General features: G+C 46.5%; 1 protein-coding gene across 13 annotated transcripts in view; it reads left to right on the top strand.

Moving 5' to 3' along the window:
* FOXP1 (forkhead box P1) overlaps positions 1 to 15521 on the top strand; it is a 379251-nt gene that overhangs the window by 252297 nt on the left and 111433 nt on the right. For 12 of the 13 annotated variants that reach the window (XM_071756305.1, XM_071756320.1, XM_071756311.1 and 9 more), the window contains one exon: positions 13419 to 13547. In XM_071756305.1, coding sequence (XP_071612406.1) covers positions 13419 to 13547 — 129 coding nt within the window. Of the gene's footprint in view, positions 1 to 790; positions 1036 to 13418; positions 13548 to 15521 lie in introns of those variants that run through there. The other variant, XM_071756316.1, reaches the window with a different exon arrangement.

Here is a 15521-nt window from a genome sequence, read left to right as displayed (position 1 = left end):
AGCATTAGCACCCAGAATGACAGACAGTCCAAGACTACATGCTAAATAACAAATCAGTCCCTTCAGTGGCAGCAGCACGTTGCCACAACAGCAATACATTTTCCAAAGGAATCCTGTTCCTCTTTTTTTTATTGAATATGGCTGTTCGACTGCTCATCTCTTCACGAGCTGCCTTTGAGTGCCAACCCCAGTTTACTTTTTCTTGACAATATCTGTGTCATGTCACCAATATGACAGAAGACAGGGCTTCGATAACGGGGTGGGGAGACAGTTAGTTACTCATCTAGAGTTAAATAGGTAGTTTGGTTTAGGAGAAGAGGATGGTGAAGAAGGGAAAGCATCTGCCTGGATGCTGAAGGCACGCTTGTGGAGATGCTGGATGCAGGTCTTGTGCCCGAGACAAGTTGCATTTTTTTGGGTGCTTGTTTATGTTGCAGTTCACGCAGTTAAGAGAAAACAGCTCTGAAGCCTGGCCAGCCTCACAAGCTGGTTTTAAGAGCAAGTTGCAGCCCTGTGGAGGGTTGGAAAGCCAAGCGTGGCTTAACTTCTGTGCAAATAAGAATTTACCGAAGTGCAGGAGCGAGGTGTGCTTTTTGCTGCTGTTTGGTCTGGTTGAGGACATAATTAGTTCTGCATGTTTCTGCTTTACAGATGGGGAGGGTGTGTGTGGGGGGGTGAATTTAATAACGCAGAATCTCTAGATTTTTTTTGTGCTCGGGTGTCGTGCTAAACCCAACTCGGAGATTACCTGCGAGCTGCAGCCTATCTCCCTGCTTGGCACGGGAAGAATTAGGGAAGGAATGCTTTGCGGTTTCTTTGTCATTTAGTAAAAGCAGAGGTTGCTACTGTGGAGGCAGAAACCCGGTGGCTGGCGGCGAAGGGCAGCGCTCCAGCGCCGTCTCCCTCCAGCCTGCGCTCCGGCTGCACAGCACTTCCTGTTTATTCAAACATCTTTTTACCATTCTTCAGCCCCCGCTTCACAGAAACGGCCAGAAACCCATCTCCAGCGCGAAGACGGAAATCTAAAGGCAGACAGTAAGAGCTTACTCTGTTAAACTCTTCATTTTTCCCTGCGAGCGCTCAGAGGAGGAGAGAGAGGAGCGTGCGGGCAGGGCTGAACTTTTAACTCGCTGCCTTGCGCGGGCAGCTTGGCAGTGCAGGAGAGGGGAATGGCTTAGGTTTAAAGCAAAGGAAGCCGGTTTGAGGTTGTTTACTGCCGTGTTGACAACAAGGTTGGGTTTTTTTGGCACGGCTTCGGCGAGCTGTGATGAGGACTCAAGTCCTCTTTTGGGGCGCCCGTCGCCTTGAGATGTCCCTCTGGAGCGGGAGCAGCCGTGTCTGCCCCATCCCTGCTGCTGGCCGGGTGCTGTGGCTTCTGCTTGCACTTGTACAAGTGGCAAAAAAAAACCAACCAAAAAACACCCTTAAAAAAAAAAAAAAAAAAAAAAAAGGGGAAACGTGGCTGGTGCTGGGCAGCAAAAGAGAAAGAGGTGCAAGCCCCTCCGAGTCGCTTTTGTGCTCTGCAAATTGTTGGCATCGTGGCTCTGGCACCACTTGCGAGTCAGGCTCGCTAATATTTGTACCAATTTCATGCTAATAAAAATCAGGCTGCTGAGACAAGCATGGCTATTATCTCATTCATATTACTATTGTTTAGACCTGTGGTACTACAAAAGGAAAGGGAAAGCGTGCTCACGCCGGGTAATGGTTGTTAACTTCTCACGTGAGGGATTTTCTCTGCAGTTTTTCAGTATTAATGATTGTTGTATGAATGGTCTTCAGGGGTTGTTGGAAGATAGTGTGGATCCTCTGGGTAATCCGTGTTGCATCACGTATTCCTGATTTTCCCCTCTCTCTACAAGTGACTTAAAAAAACTACTTGATATTTCTCAGTTGTTTCTCCCCCCTGAATCGTTCACTGATACAGCAGGTAACTTTTTTTTTTTTTTTTTTTTGGGGGGGGGGGGGAGGTAAAGCATTCGTGGTGCTCATATAGTGTGAAACATAAGAGAAAAGGGAAAATATGCTGCCTGCCCTATGAAGAAAACCCATCCTCCTTGAGGCTTTTCCTGCCTCTCTGAGATCCAACTACCCTTTAAAATTTTAAACCGTAAACCCCCATCTTCCTAGAAGAGAGAGAAATCAAGCTGAGTGTTCAGCCAAATCACAAGTACAACAAACATATTTTTTAAAATATATTGCTAGTCTGGCTTTTTAATGTTCAGAAGTTGTTCTGCTTTGCAGGGGAAAAAATGGTGTTTGCAACTGCCTTAAGGACAATTTGTTTAACAGTAGGAGTAATTGCATGGGGAAAATGGAAAGAGTGACTGAAGTTATTTACTCAGATGTTAGTGTAGGTGTGGGGCAGAAAACTCACTGTGGGAACAGTGGGCTGCTTTTCTTGGTATCTTAGTCTATTTGATGACCATCAAATTTCCCAGCTCACTGGTTTTGTTTTTTCTGGATGGCATGTTTGATTATTTATCAGAAGGGAAAGGGAGTAGCTGAAGCAAATAAACATGTGACCGAGCTGTGTTTTGTTTTCCACTCAGAAGGCCGTGCCCTTTAACAGATACACAGAAAATAATAAACGTATTGTTTTGTGATAAAAGGAAATTATGTGTATCATTTTCTTTAGCAAGGCCATTAACCCCTTGTGCTCGGTGGTCTCCGCCTTCTGGCAGCTCCTTGGGTTTGCAGCTGGGAATTAAAGGCACTTCAAACCCCCTCGTGTGTGGAACGTTTCCATGGATTACTGCTTCACCCCTTTGGATTTACTGGATTTATTACGTAGCTCTTTCTGCCTCAGCACATCCCTGGTCCTCTCCCTAGTCCTGCTTGGGGTACAAGTGACTAAATGAGAGGCACTGAGGATTTGTAGAAGGGTGCTGACTTCCAAAGGGAACCTTGGAGAGTGCTGCTGGGATCAGGATGCAGCCGGGATCGGTGTCTGCACCACATGGCGGGGGTTGCAGCCACGTTTGCTCTGTTACAGACAGTGTCAATTTATGGGATTCTTTTTTAAGTGCCAGGTGTCTAGCACGGTGTGTGTGTGTAGTATTTCCTTTGTAATACCAGTTTAAGACAATGCTCATTACCTTCCTCCCCCTCCCCCCCCCAAAAAAAAGAACACAGCATCATATAAACTAAATCACTGTCAGGAAGTAAAATACAGGGTTGCCTCATCTCTGGGAAGCATGTTGCATGCTTTAGCTGCTTTTATGGGATTAAAAGAAACAAGTTAAGACTGTCATGCACATGAAAGGAAACCGAGATGTGGTTTGTTTCACATTGTGCAGGTAGGTATAAATTTAATAGACTGACTTGCTTTCAAAATCTCTCTTTGTCTCCCCGAGTCGCATGTCAGTTCCAGCTCTCTGATGAGCTCCGTGGTCCATAATAGTGCCTGACTGCCACTGCCCCCCAGGTGCCTTGTTGGCAGGAGGGTCCCCTCGGGGATGGAGGTTCCCTCTACAGAATGGCTTCACATCTGAAAAAGGAAAATTTGCCTGACATCTTGAAGTTGCATTCCAGTATGGCCATGGCTGGTGGGTCTGGGGAGGAGGAAGTGGAGCTCGGCAGCTCTGGGGGATAAATGTTTGGTGAGGAGGTCAAATGGGTGGCAGGGACTGAGGGGTTTGATTTGAGGGAGGGGAAAATGGCATTCAGAATACCAGGGAGAAGAAGAGCTGCTTAAATAAGGACCTGAAACTTCAATGTGATGTGGCTAAGAAAGAGGAAATGGGTGGTGTGGGCAGGGGCTGGGCAATGTTGCCAGCCACCCTGTGCCAGCAGCTCCACGAGGGTCAAGGGGGCTTGGGATAGGCTGGAGAAGTGGATTTGGGGTCAATGGTACAGGATGGATGTACCATAGAAGTCAGAGGAGCAGGAGTGGTTGCATCCTGTTAGATACAGGATCTCTCCAGCCCTGGCTGTAGTCCTTAGGCAGAAGCCCATGAAGGACAATTAGAGGACTGTCCATGGGGGAAAGTTTTCTCCCAGCCTCCAGTGATTAAAGTTTGGCTCATGCCCTGAAGCATAAACATTTGTAGTCTGATTTATATTTTTATCTTTCCAAAGGTAGCTGTAAATGCTTTCATTACTCCCTGTGCAAGTGTCTAATCCTTTCTTTGCATCCTCCCCATGCTCTTGGCACTGGTCGTATCTTGTGACAGCAAGTTCCAGAGAGTAATTATGAGTTGTGTATTAAGAAAGAAAAAAAAAATCCTTTATCTTCTTTATTTTTTTTTTTCTGGTTGTTGTTGCTTCCTGACTTCATTCACTGTCCCCTTTCTCCTGCATTATGAGAAATGGCAAATAGCTCCAGATGTACCTTCTCAGGCCAAGTCACAATTTGTGTACTTTTATCATCTCCCCTCTTACTCATCTTTCACTAAACTAAACACTCCCACCCTTATCAATCTTTCCTTGTATCTGCTGAGGCCTCTAATCATTTTTGTCTCCTCCATCTGAACCTCGCCTGTTTTTACTGTACCAGAATCTTTTAAAATTAGGGTTTTTAGAAGCTGTTCTAAGTTAGGTTGTGCCATAGGCTTGAAGTGTACAGATCTGACTTGCAGCATTAGTTTCTGTTGTTTTGGGCTATCCTTCCATTTTTATTCTGTCATTCACCCAACATGAGTGAATATCTGATGGTGCCTGGTGAGGCATCCACAGTCAGGGACTTTATTTCATGGGCCTCTTGAGTACAAGTTTGTCACAGTGTTTTGGAAAACAAGCTTAAAATATGTTCCCTGTTTTGTTGACCACACAGGGAAGCGCGCAAGCAGCTGTATGCAATATACTATTTATGTTGTAGCAACAAAAAGGCCCTCTTCCTTCTCCCCCCCTCCACCTTATCCCTCTTCTTTTCTCTTTTAAAAAATATGAGAGCTTCCTGTGCTTTGACATCCAAGAAAAACGCGTCTCAGCAATGAATAGTCCTCCAAATATTCGAAGGTCTGGTTCACTTTTGGATAAACACAGTAGTTCAGAATCTGATCTTGAGCCTACAGAAATGAGCTAGAAATCCCATAAGATTTTTCTTTTTTTTTTTTTTCAGCACTCAGACATAGTTCAGTTCTGGTTCAGTTTGTGTGGGGAGCCAAGATTTGTATCCTTTCTCATTTTACCAGGATGTGTTGGCCCATCCCTCTTTTCTTGCTGGTACAGACCGCTACATGCTGTGAATCTTGACATGCCAAAATAAAGAGAGCCATTTTTAATGTTTGGGAACTTTTTGCCAGATGCTTTTTAAATGGCTTTGATGAGTCTTGACTGTGACTCTTTAGAAGAGGAGACAGAAGGTGTTTTTACAGTGTAGCCGCCTGAGCAATTTGTGCCTCAAGAATGGGATTTTTGGAGCCGTTGTCACAGTTGTGGCTGGTTTGGGGTGTGCAGGTTTCTGAGCTTTGCTGAGTTTTTGAGTTCTTACCCTGCTGCCTCTCATCACCTACCCTCTGCCATCCTGCTTTTCTCTCTGGATATTTGAAGAACATTTCCCCTCAAGGTGGTGGAATTAATGAAAAAAATTACAAAATTAAAATCAGGTGTTTTGGAGGCAAATCCCTGTGGTCTGTGTGGGGGGTGGATCCCTGGTGCTGCAAAGCTGGGGTAGGAGGCAGGAACCTTGTGAGCCATGGGCTGGGCTGTGTGGTGGTAGGGCAAGAGCATTGAGGGCTGTTTGTCCTTCTGCTGGCAGAAAGGAGCTCAGCACCCACGAGGACAAAGCATAACAGCACTGGGACACAGGCAGCTCCACCCTGTGGGTTTGGAAGAAAGGGTTTCTGTTTCCAGTGCCTTTTTCTGGAGGGGATCTCCTCAATTGATAGCCAGGATCCATTCCAGAGGAAAGAAACTAAGGCTGCTGGAAGAAAAATAAAAGACTCATCTTCTTGCCTTACAACTGAACTATTCTAGGAGATGCTTCAGCGTAAGGCACGTTGCCAGCTCCCTTGCTCCAAGCCTGCCCCTGTCACATCAGGAACAGGATGTGAGCTGGGGTTTGTACATGTGGACCTCCAGGTCCCTTCTCTTTTTTTCCAGCATGGGAATCACCCGTTAGTCACTTGGCTAGATCAGTCTGCTATGTCTGAGCAAAGCCTTCAGGCCAGCTGATCACTTTGTTCAAGTAAAGGATTGTTGCTGAAGCTCTTGTCTTTGAGGAGCTGGCTGGTGGCCCCCTGGATGGAGCCAACCTTGCAGAAGAGCTGCAGGTGCTACAGACAGACAGCTGGCAGCATCTTCCTGGCTCCCAGCATCTCTCTGCTGCACCTCTGGAGCTGGAAGCAGGGTAAATGGAGGGGGATTATTTAATGAAGCAAGGAAACAGAGGGTGAGATGGGGGTGATTTGAATGCAAGGCTGCTGAGGAAGCTGGACAACAGGGCTGCTTCAAGTGATGTTGGATCCTAGTAGTACCCCATAGCACATCCCTGTTTCCCGCCTGTAGTTATCCTCACTGCAGTGCTGGGAGCAGCACTGGGACTCTTGGCCTTGGCAGGTTTTGATCTGTGGCTCAGAGGGTCAGGATGGTGGGAACAGGGAGGGAGCATGTAGCAGCTCATTTCCCAGTTATGGAGGAAGATGAAAGAGCTGGGTATGAATGTCAGTGGGAACGAGTGCTGCAGGAACATCTGCTTCTCTTTTTTACATCTTCTACATTTTATTCCTCCTCTTCATTTTGGTTCTTTTCCTATTCTCTCTAGTTGGTTCTTCTCACCTCCCCCTGTTCTGTTCCTCCCAGAGGAACAGCACTACCCACTGCTGTCGCTTTGCACTCTTTTTTTCTTTTTTTTTTTTTTTTTTTTTTTTTTTCTTTTTTCATTTTTTTCCCCCCTTTTTGCATACTGCTCCGCTCCTCGCCGCTTTCCACACATTGTGCTGCTCCTCAGCCTGTCGGAGCAGAGCTGCAGCAGGGCTCCCCTCCAACGTGTCTGCCTCCTACCACTGCTCCTCTACATCTGCTGCTCCAGGAGAAGAGGGTGTCACAGGAGAGGAGGTAGAGGAGGCAGGAGTGGGAGAGACATGAAGCTGCTCTGAAGCTTGGGTGCATCCGGGCTTGGGAGCTGCATCTTGCCTCTCTGCTGGGAGCAGCTGTGGAGTGGAGCGGGGTGTGAGGACAGATGGGAGCTGAGAAAGAAGAGAGCTTGCTGGCTGAGTCTAAATCCCTCCTTGTCCCACCCAGGAGAAACAAAGGTACTTTGCCTTGCGAGACTAAAAAGGAGGCCAGAAGCCCTTCTGAGAGGTGGGACTTGGCTCTGCTGGGAGAGTCCCCTGTAGCTGCTGGCTGGGTAGTTCCTCAGTCCCTAAAGCTGTTGCAGAACTTGGGGGGGGGAGGGAAAATAGGATGGTGGGGGAACTGCATGCCTGATGCTGCAAAGCCACACTTTGCCTGAAACCCTGTGGGGAGAGCTTAGCAGCAGTCTGAGCTGAGTAAGGTTCCAGGATTGTGCTCAGAAATCAACACAGAAGGTCTTGCTTCTGGAGTCTGGGGTCAGAGTGGCATTGTGTTTTCTCCAACAGTAGATTTTGCCCTTAATATATCTTCTGTCTCGACCCTCTCAGCTTACTGTGTTGTGTTTTGCTTTTTAATGACCATAACTGACTGAAATGATGGACAGATGATTATGTTGGCTGGTGAGTAACTTTTCAGATTTACTGCTTGGACACTTCAGATAGCTGCTGGACCATCTCTGATTTCTGGGAACACTTCCTTTCTGCTTTCTCAAGTTCCTTTCCCGATGGGCAGCTTTGTCCACCTGGAAAGGCCCAAAATCCCTAGGAATCTGTAAAAACACATGGGATTTTGTTTTGTGCCCTTCTTGCAACTTCTGTGTGCACGCTTCTCCATTTCAGAGCCAGCCAATTACTGTACAACTGCCCTGGGAATTGGCAGTCAGACAGGACGCCGCTTGCTTTTGCATCCTCCTCTCTGTTGCTCATCTCCACCCTCCAACCTCCACACGTTTCCCTGCGTCCTGCAGTTCCCTGGATCAGCCTTTCGATGCCTGATAAACCTCAGGAGCAGAAGCAAGCTTTCTGCTGGTGTTAGAGTCAGGCCCCCATTATAGCCGGAGGTCTTCGTATTTCATTAATAGCTGATTGATATTAGTATCGGATGGAGCAGATGGGAAGGGAGGAGCTTGAGCTCTTTTTCTTCAGTAGAAATAGGCTGATGGAAAAACAGTTAGAGAGGCACTGCCTTCTTGTATTGGCTGCAGTGGTGGAACAAGTTAGCAAGAGGCTCCATAGGACTGGATCCTGTTACTGTTTTCCTTATGTACTAACACTGTAAGCAAGTCGTCGACATTTAAGCAGCTTTTCTATTTTTGAAGTTCTACTCCTTTTTTCCCTTCCCCAGCCCCCTTCCCAAATGGGGAGGTTTCTAGCCACACGGAATCAGAGGCAGGGCTACTTTTTTTTTTTTTACCCTTCCAGCAGAACTTGCCCAAAGAGGATGGTGCAACTGAAATATTGAGCTGCTTGCGTGAAAATGTCAAATTACAACAGCAACTCGGGTGATAACAGTGCCGGATGTTCTGGGCAAACAACAGCTGGGCAAACAAGTCACGTTCTGTCTATCTTGCAATAAAATTGTCTTGGTCATCTCAAATGCATACTTTCCCCACCCCCCCGGTACTGAACTATTTGGGAGACATTAAATGGTTATCACTTCCCTAAGCACAGGGGTTTTCAGTGGGGCTTCCCACTTACTCTGTGGCATCTTTGAGTGAAACAGGCTTGATTCATCTCACAGTGAATGTGCTCTTAAAATTTTTCCTGGGTTGGGTGTCACCCAGTCTTGGCTCCAAAATGTCATCCCAAGTTTGTGCAGTGTCTCTAAGGTACAGTGTTTCAGTTGCCTTTTTACTGGTCTCAGTTTTAAACCAGAAAATCTTGTTATCTCTGGGTGATTTCCTAATGGATAAGAAAATAGCTTGGGAGTTCATTATCTTGTGTTTAGGCGTAGCACTGAGCAGAATCAAGATGACTGGGCTGGTAGTGAGCCTTTTCCTGATGTCAGCTTTTCAAATCCTTGTTGAGAGTGACCACAAACCTTGGCACTCAGAAGATGGGCTTGCCTAGGGGCTGATTTTCTTTCTCTTCCTTCAGTAAACGGGAAGATTTCTTACTTGTATTTTGGTGCAGAGAGGAGGAGGATTGCTGGTGCTGTGTGATCAGCTGCTGGAGGCCAGAATTAGCATCTGGGTCTGGTTGTCCATGTCCAGGCTTGCAGGCTCTTCCAGCAGCACATTTAGGTGGTACATAACGTGGCTCCTGGTAATCACTGGTCCAGATAGCTGAAGCACCTCTGTGGTTTCAGGGGCTCTTGGTGTCTCTACCTGCTGGTCCTGTTGAGGGACAGGAGCTCACAGTTGCCTGGATGCACAAACACAAGCTGGTTTACCATGGCCCTTGGCAATTGTTTGCTTGCAGGCAGGCAAGCACGTGATGGAGAGTTAGGATGTAACTATGGCAGTGGGGAGGAATGTGTGAAAAGAGCTTGGAGATGTCAGAGCACCTGCTCCTGAGGAGAGGGCCACGTTAGCAGAGCTGTTGGCTAGCAGTAAACAGTCCTGGCACCCTTGTTTCAGGACTTGGCAGCAGCAGACATTGAACTGAGTCCAGCTTTACTCTCTACTGCCTGTTCAGTAAGTTGAGGACAAGGCAGATGATTAAGGAAATGTGGGGAAACTGCTACAGAAGCTTTTGGAAAGATAAGAGACTTTGGTCTCCATGTCTGACAGTCTGGCACTTCTCACTAGCATTGAATTCACATGCAAATCAAAGGCAACATCAACTCCCACAGGAAGCTTTATTAATGTACAGGCCTGCTTGTGAAGCTTCGTGCTGATGAAGGTTGTGGGACTGACTTCACTCTCAAATTAATTTCCCTGCCTATCCTTGCTGTGCAGCCTCAGCAGGGCTCCCAGGCCAGCATCCAGCTGTGGGCTCCGTGTTCCTGGGTGGAACCAGGGAAGGGGGTAGAGGTGCTCTGCTTGGATCAGATGGTCTGTGCTGGTGTAATGAGGGCAGGTGTCCATCAGGCTTGAGCTGAAATCAGCAAATTAATTTCATGAAGGCACTCCAAAAGGGCTTGAAATACTTTGATTTAAGAAGAAAGAGGGCTGGTGCTTCCCAGACTGAGTTATAACCATCTTCTTTCTACTCATCTTGTCGTGTGTGAGGAGTGAGATGAGACTTTGAGATGGCTTGGTCTGAAGTAGGAGGGAGGAAAGGCTGAGCAGGGGAATGTAGGAAGGTACAGGGACCTGGGATCACCAAGCCACCAAGAACACAGTAGCTGCTTGCTGGATATGGTTCAGTAAGAACCAGATCGGAGCTGTAAACAACTTCCAAGTCTTAAACCCAAGCTGATCTGGTGCTTAACTTTTATTGCTGTCAGTAATTTATAAGTGGAAGAGCGAAGTTGTGAGAGAAGAGAGATGGAAAGTGTCACCTCAGGCTGCAGTCCCCTGAGCTGTCAGCTTGCCACCATCTCACCCATCCCTGCCCTTCCATCTTCCTTCCTTTGCTGTTGCTCTCCATCCTGGGTCCTTCAATGCTCTCTCCAACCAACTCATTTGTTCCTCTCCTTGTTTTTAATCCTTTTCCTTCATCTCTGTTCCACCCTCTGTGCTGGTCCCTGCCTCTCACTCTCTCTGGTTCTGCCAGGTCTCAGCACCAGGGCAAGATCCAGCCAGACAAAGAGCAGGGTGGTGTGGGTGTCACCTTGAGGGTGGGTGTGCAGGGATGTGGGTGCTGTGCAGGGGGGACTGGAGCAGGGACAGAGCTCTGGCTTTGCTCCATCAGAGCTTTGCAACTTCAAGCCTGGCTCCAGGGGCACAAATCTTCCTTGGTGTGGGGACAACCATGATGAGGGCTCGTGGTGGCAGCAGCCACTTTGCTGAGCTGCATGGAGCTTCGTGGCCAGCTCGAGGAGAAAGCAGGCATTTCTTGCATGGCTACTTGTTCTGGGAATCTTCAAAATTTTCTGGCAGCCAATTTTAGTTGTGCAACCTCTCAGCTGCCAGAACGGATAGAATCTGATCATATCACATGAAATGCATGCAGGGTCTGCTATAGCAACTGTATTTCAAAGAGACAACACATATGGTGACTGGTTCTTTTTGGAATAATATCTATAAGTTGATGATGTTTTATTCAAAAAGGCTGCAGCTTGAAAGGTTAGGGATGTTCTGATTGTTTAGTGTATGATGAAAGAAAGGCTTCTGTGTTTTTTTCTTGGCCTATTGAATCTAATTACTAGGAACTAAAATGATCATTTGATTGCACATTTACCTGGAATTATTCTTCTGCAGAGCCAGTCTTAATAATATATAATAATATGTTGCGCTCTACTGTATAGAGCTTCTTGTCTGAGCAACTCAGAGTGCTTTACAAGCATTCATTAATTAAATAAAGCCATACAACACCCCTGTTAAGTAAGTGAGTATTTGTTGCCCATCCCCTTAAGTCTTGTAGGTTTTATTTCTGCTGCCTCTGCCCACCCTTGAAGATGCTTTGACAGCTAAGTAAGCTAATTCAAAAAAATTAACATTTTTTTAGCTGTACTTAGTTCTTTCTGCATAAAGCTTTCTTTTGTTGCATTGTATTAATTGCTCAGCTCCAGAGTCTTCTGGTTCTAGATGCTGAACCCCCAGTGGGGGTGGTTGTGTGTGTGGGAACACAGAGGTGTGCCCGTGCCTGGCTGCTTCTTGCACCCCTCATGGGACAGGGAGCATTGAAGGGGTGCTGTGGGTGCACTGATCACCAGCCAGTCTGAAATCCAAAACGTGGTTTTACCTTCCTTGCACCAAGCTCTGCTGGAAATTGCATCCACCCTTACAGAGTTTTTTCTGATCCAGTGGAGTTATTCAATTTGAAATATTTCAAAGGAATATTTCTCCTTAATAGAGTGTGGTGAGGCCCCTGCTCCATGCTTCCCATTGCCTGCTGGGCAGCCAGAGTGGTTCTTCAACCCCCTGGGCTGCTGAATGTCCCTTTAAAAGTTAAAAGAAGGGTCTAGGCCATAAAATAAGGAGGTTTTACTGGAGAGTGGCAGATCTGAGTTTGCAGCCCTCGGTGTCAAACCTTTCCCAGCAGTTCTGCACTGAGATGAAACACTTTGCAACTTGGAGAAGCAAGTGAAACCTGAAGCGTATCTGACTCCTTAATTAAATAGGTATTAATTAAATCACTCAGAGAGCATACACAGTAGGAGTGGGGAAGGCTTTTTCCCTCCTTCCATGTAGGCATCTTGCAAAGGGACTATTTTTCTTGTTTTACATTAATGAAGTCTTCAGCCTTCCCACTTTTCCACCTACACATGTACTGAACGTCTCCAAGGAGACCAAGAAAGCCCCAGTCCAGTGCTGGTGAATCCTCTGGGAGCAGCAGGCTTGGGTCTTGCCAGCAGAGCCTCAGCTGTGCCACAGTCTGTCTTGGGGCTGAGCATCCTTACAGTGTCCTGGCTGGGGAGCCAGGAGGGAGCCAGGGCAGGGACTTGCTCCTTGCTCCCTGTGTTTTGTCTCCTCTTGCTTTCTTTTCCCCACCTGATGGAGAAATCGGCCTTGCAGAGCAGTTGGCTCCAATGTCCAGGCACACTGTGGGCAGGGATAAAGTGTCCCTTGCCAAGAATTTTTGCAAGAATCCCCCACTATGTGATGCTCTGCTCATGCATTCAGGATCATGTTCCCTTGTCCCTTTATCCTGTAGGATTGCACTGTCCCCCTCACTGCTCTGCTCCCTCCTGTCTGAGTCCCCACTGCAGGTCCACCATAAACCTTAATGATTTTTCGGGGGGGAGAGATGCTGTCTCTGTTTTTCATTGCATTCACTCCCTCTCCTTGCAGCTTCCATCACCTTCACCATAGTACCTCCAGGACTGGGCATGGCTCTGCCTGCTGCTGGCTCTCCTCTTCTTCCTGTCAAAGCCTTCCAGAAACTTCCCTGACTTTCTCCAGGGCTCAGGAGAGCAAGCAGTGATACATAACTGCCCTCTTCTGTTAACCTGACCTGACTCACTGGAGAAGAGAAGCTTGAAAGCCATCAGCACATGAGCCTGCCTGGTGGCAAGGAGGACCATGAGCCTCTCCAGGCAGGGAATGAAAATCACTGTATTGTGCTCACTTGTGCTCAAGTACCTGGTTCCCACCCAGGAGCTGAACTTTAGCTGCTGCTGTTTTTCTCAATAGTCAAAATGGGAAATCCAGTGGTGCAATAAGACCCCCCTGCAAGTGCTGAGTTGTTGAGTTTTTGGTTTGTTTGTTTTTTTGTGCAAGCCACTGCTTTCCTCAGCGGAGATGCTTTGGGAGTGAAGCCCCATGACCAAGGGCTGCCTTGACCCTGTGCTCTGCATGTAGCTCCCCAGCCCTGTCTGCTGTAAACCCAATTTTCCAACTTCTTTCCTCTCAGGCTCTCCAGGTGGCACGGCAGCTTCTACTGCAACAGCAGCAGCAGCAGCAACAGCAGCAGCAGCAGCAGCAGCAACAAGTTAGTGGATTAAAGTCTCCGAAGAGGAATGACAAACAGCCAGCCCTTCAGGTAAGAGCCTGTGGGCCTCCTGTGGGGTTTGTGAAAGCTTAATAAATGCATCTTCCTTCTGAATGCTGGGATGGGACCTCCAGGAGCATCCTCCTGGAGAAGTCCAGAGAGCAGCTGCAGATGTAAGTGGCATGAGGAGGGGTGTCAGGCGCTGTTGGAAATCCCTCCCAGCATTTTTTTTACAAATTGTGAGCATGTATTTTTATTAGCATCTGGTAGGGTTGGAGCATGACAAAATGGAACAGCTTTTGTTACCGTGTCAGTGTGCACAGGAGATTTGCATGAAGGTTTCTGTTTGATTGCTGTTCAATTTGTAGTCTGTGTTCACTCAAACCGTTGATTTGCTGTGTCAGGGATATTGGGAAATAGTAGGATATCATGTCATTGGTTTCTTTTTTTCCCTTTTATTGTCTGCTGATTTATGGGCATCTTCAGAAGGAAAATCTAAATATTGTTGGGCTTTGTGCTGTTATGAATTCAGAAAGCTAAAACCACGACAGCATTCCCAAACAGAAGATGTATGCACACATATGTGTCTTTGGAGTACATTCTGCTAGTCTTGTGGGATAAATCAGGGAAGTTAAAGACAAGAAAGACCTATTAGGTCATGTATCACATTTTCCTTGTTGGTTTTTTTTTTTTTCTTTTCTAGCATTAGAAGTCCCAGTGGTGGTGGGACCATTATTATTTTCCTTCAGATGGTTTTCCATAACAAAGCACACGCTCAGGAACTTTCCACTTCAGTTCCATCCCCTTGCTCCAAGTAATACTGCTTGTATAAATACTGAGTCAGTCCCTTGCCTTGCCTCTTGTTCACACTCCTCAAACATCTGAGATACTAACATATACTTGCCAGTTTTGGCAAATTATATGTATCCAGTTCTTTATGTATTTCGTAAACCAGCACTTGTAGACCCTTGACCACTTTGCTGGTTTGCAGCTGCTTATTGCTGTTATTATTGCTCTCTTTGCAATTGCAGTCTGTCACTGGATTTTTGATAATAAGTTACTGAATACAGCAGTTCAGTTGCAGTTGCACAAAGCCCTGGAGCTGGGACATTTCTCTTACCTTGTTCTTCTGTATCTGATGCTTCAGCCTCTGTAGCCCCAAATATTTTCTGGGTTGTTCTTTGGGGTTGTTTTTTTTTGTTTATTTTTTGCTTGTTGTCATAGCACGCAATCAAACCCATGACTGTTTTGCTCTTCCTAATTTTTTTTAGTTTGATATATTATCACCATAAAATTCCCTGACAGTGTTGCTACTTATCTTGCCTTTTATATGTGCTTCAGATTATTTTCCTCCAAAAATATGGATCCCAGATTCTTTAAATACGTAGTAGAATACAAAGGGAAAGTCAGCATCACTAAAGGCCTTGACAGTCAAGTGAGAGGATCTGATACTGTGGTTCTTACCCCAAAAAAGGTGGTGGGGACTTGAAGGGGAGTTTTGGATGAGTGAGGAATAGCTATTAACTGCAGCCCTTGGCCCAGCATGGACAACATCTCTCCTTTGTGTAGTGATTTCATCTTCAAAGCATTTTGCCAATATTAATCTCCAAAACATCCCCAGAAGGAAAGTCTGATAAGTGAGTAGCATTATTCCATTTCTGGAGTGGGAAACTGAGGGAAGCAGGTTAAGTGACTTGCTTAGGATCACAGAGGGAATTGGGTTTAGAGGTAGGATTAAGATTCATGAGTTCCTGGCTCCCCCCAGCCCCCCGTGCTCAAGCTGCTGGACACCACCTCACACTTTATAGCCCAGCTATTATTCTTTTGGAAAGTATGAGGCATTTTGTCATTGGGCAAATACACGTTTTATTGGCAGTGTGGAGCATCATAATCCAAACTGTTACATGAATGCTTTCAAAAATATTTTATTTGGTAAATCCATAGCTGATCCATATGCCTTTTAATAGACTCTTCCACTGGGGACATTTTTAATGAGAGATTGTGCTGGCTAGGTCCAGTGTCAGG

This window comes from Heliangelus exortis, chromosome 12 (genome assembly GCF_036169615.1).
Source record: "Heliangelus exortis chromosome 12, bHelExo1.hap1, whole genome shotgun sequence".
Taxonomy (NCBI): Eukaryota; Metazoa; Chordata; class Aves; order Apodiformes; family Trochilidae; genus Heliangelus; species Heliangelus exortis.
This window is presented reverse-complemented; position numbering and strand designations above follow the sequence as displayed.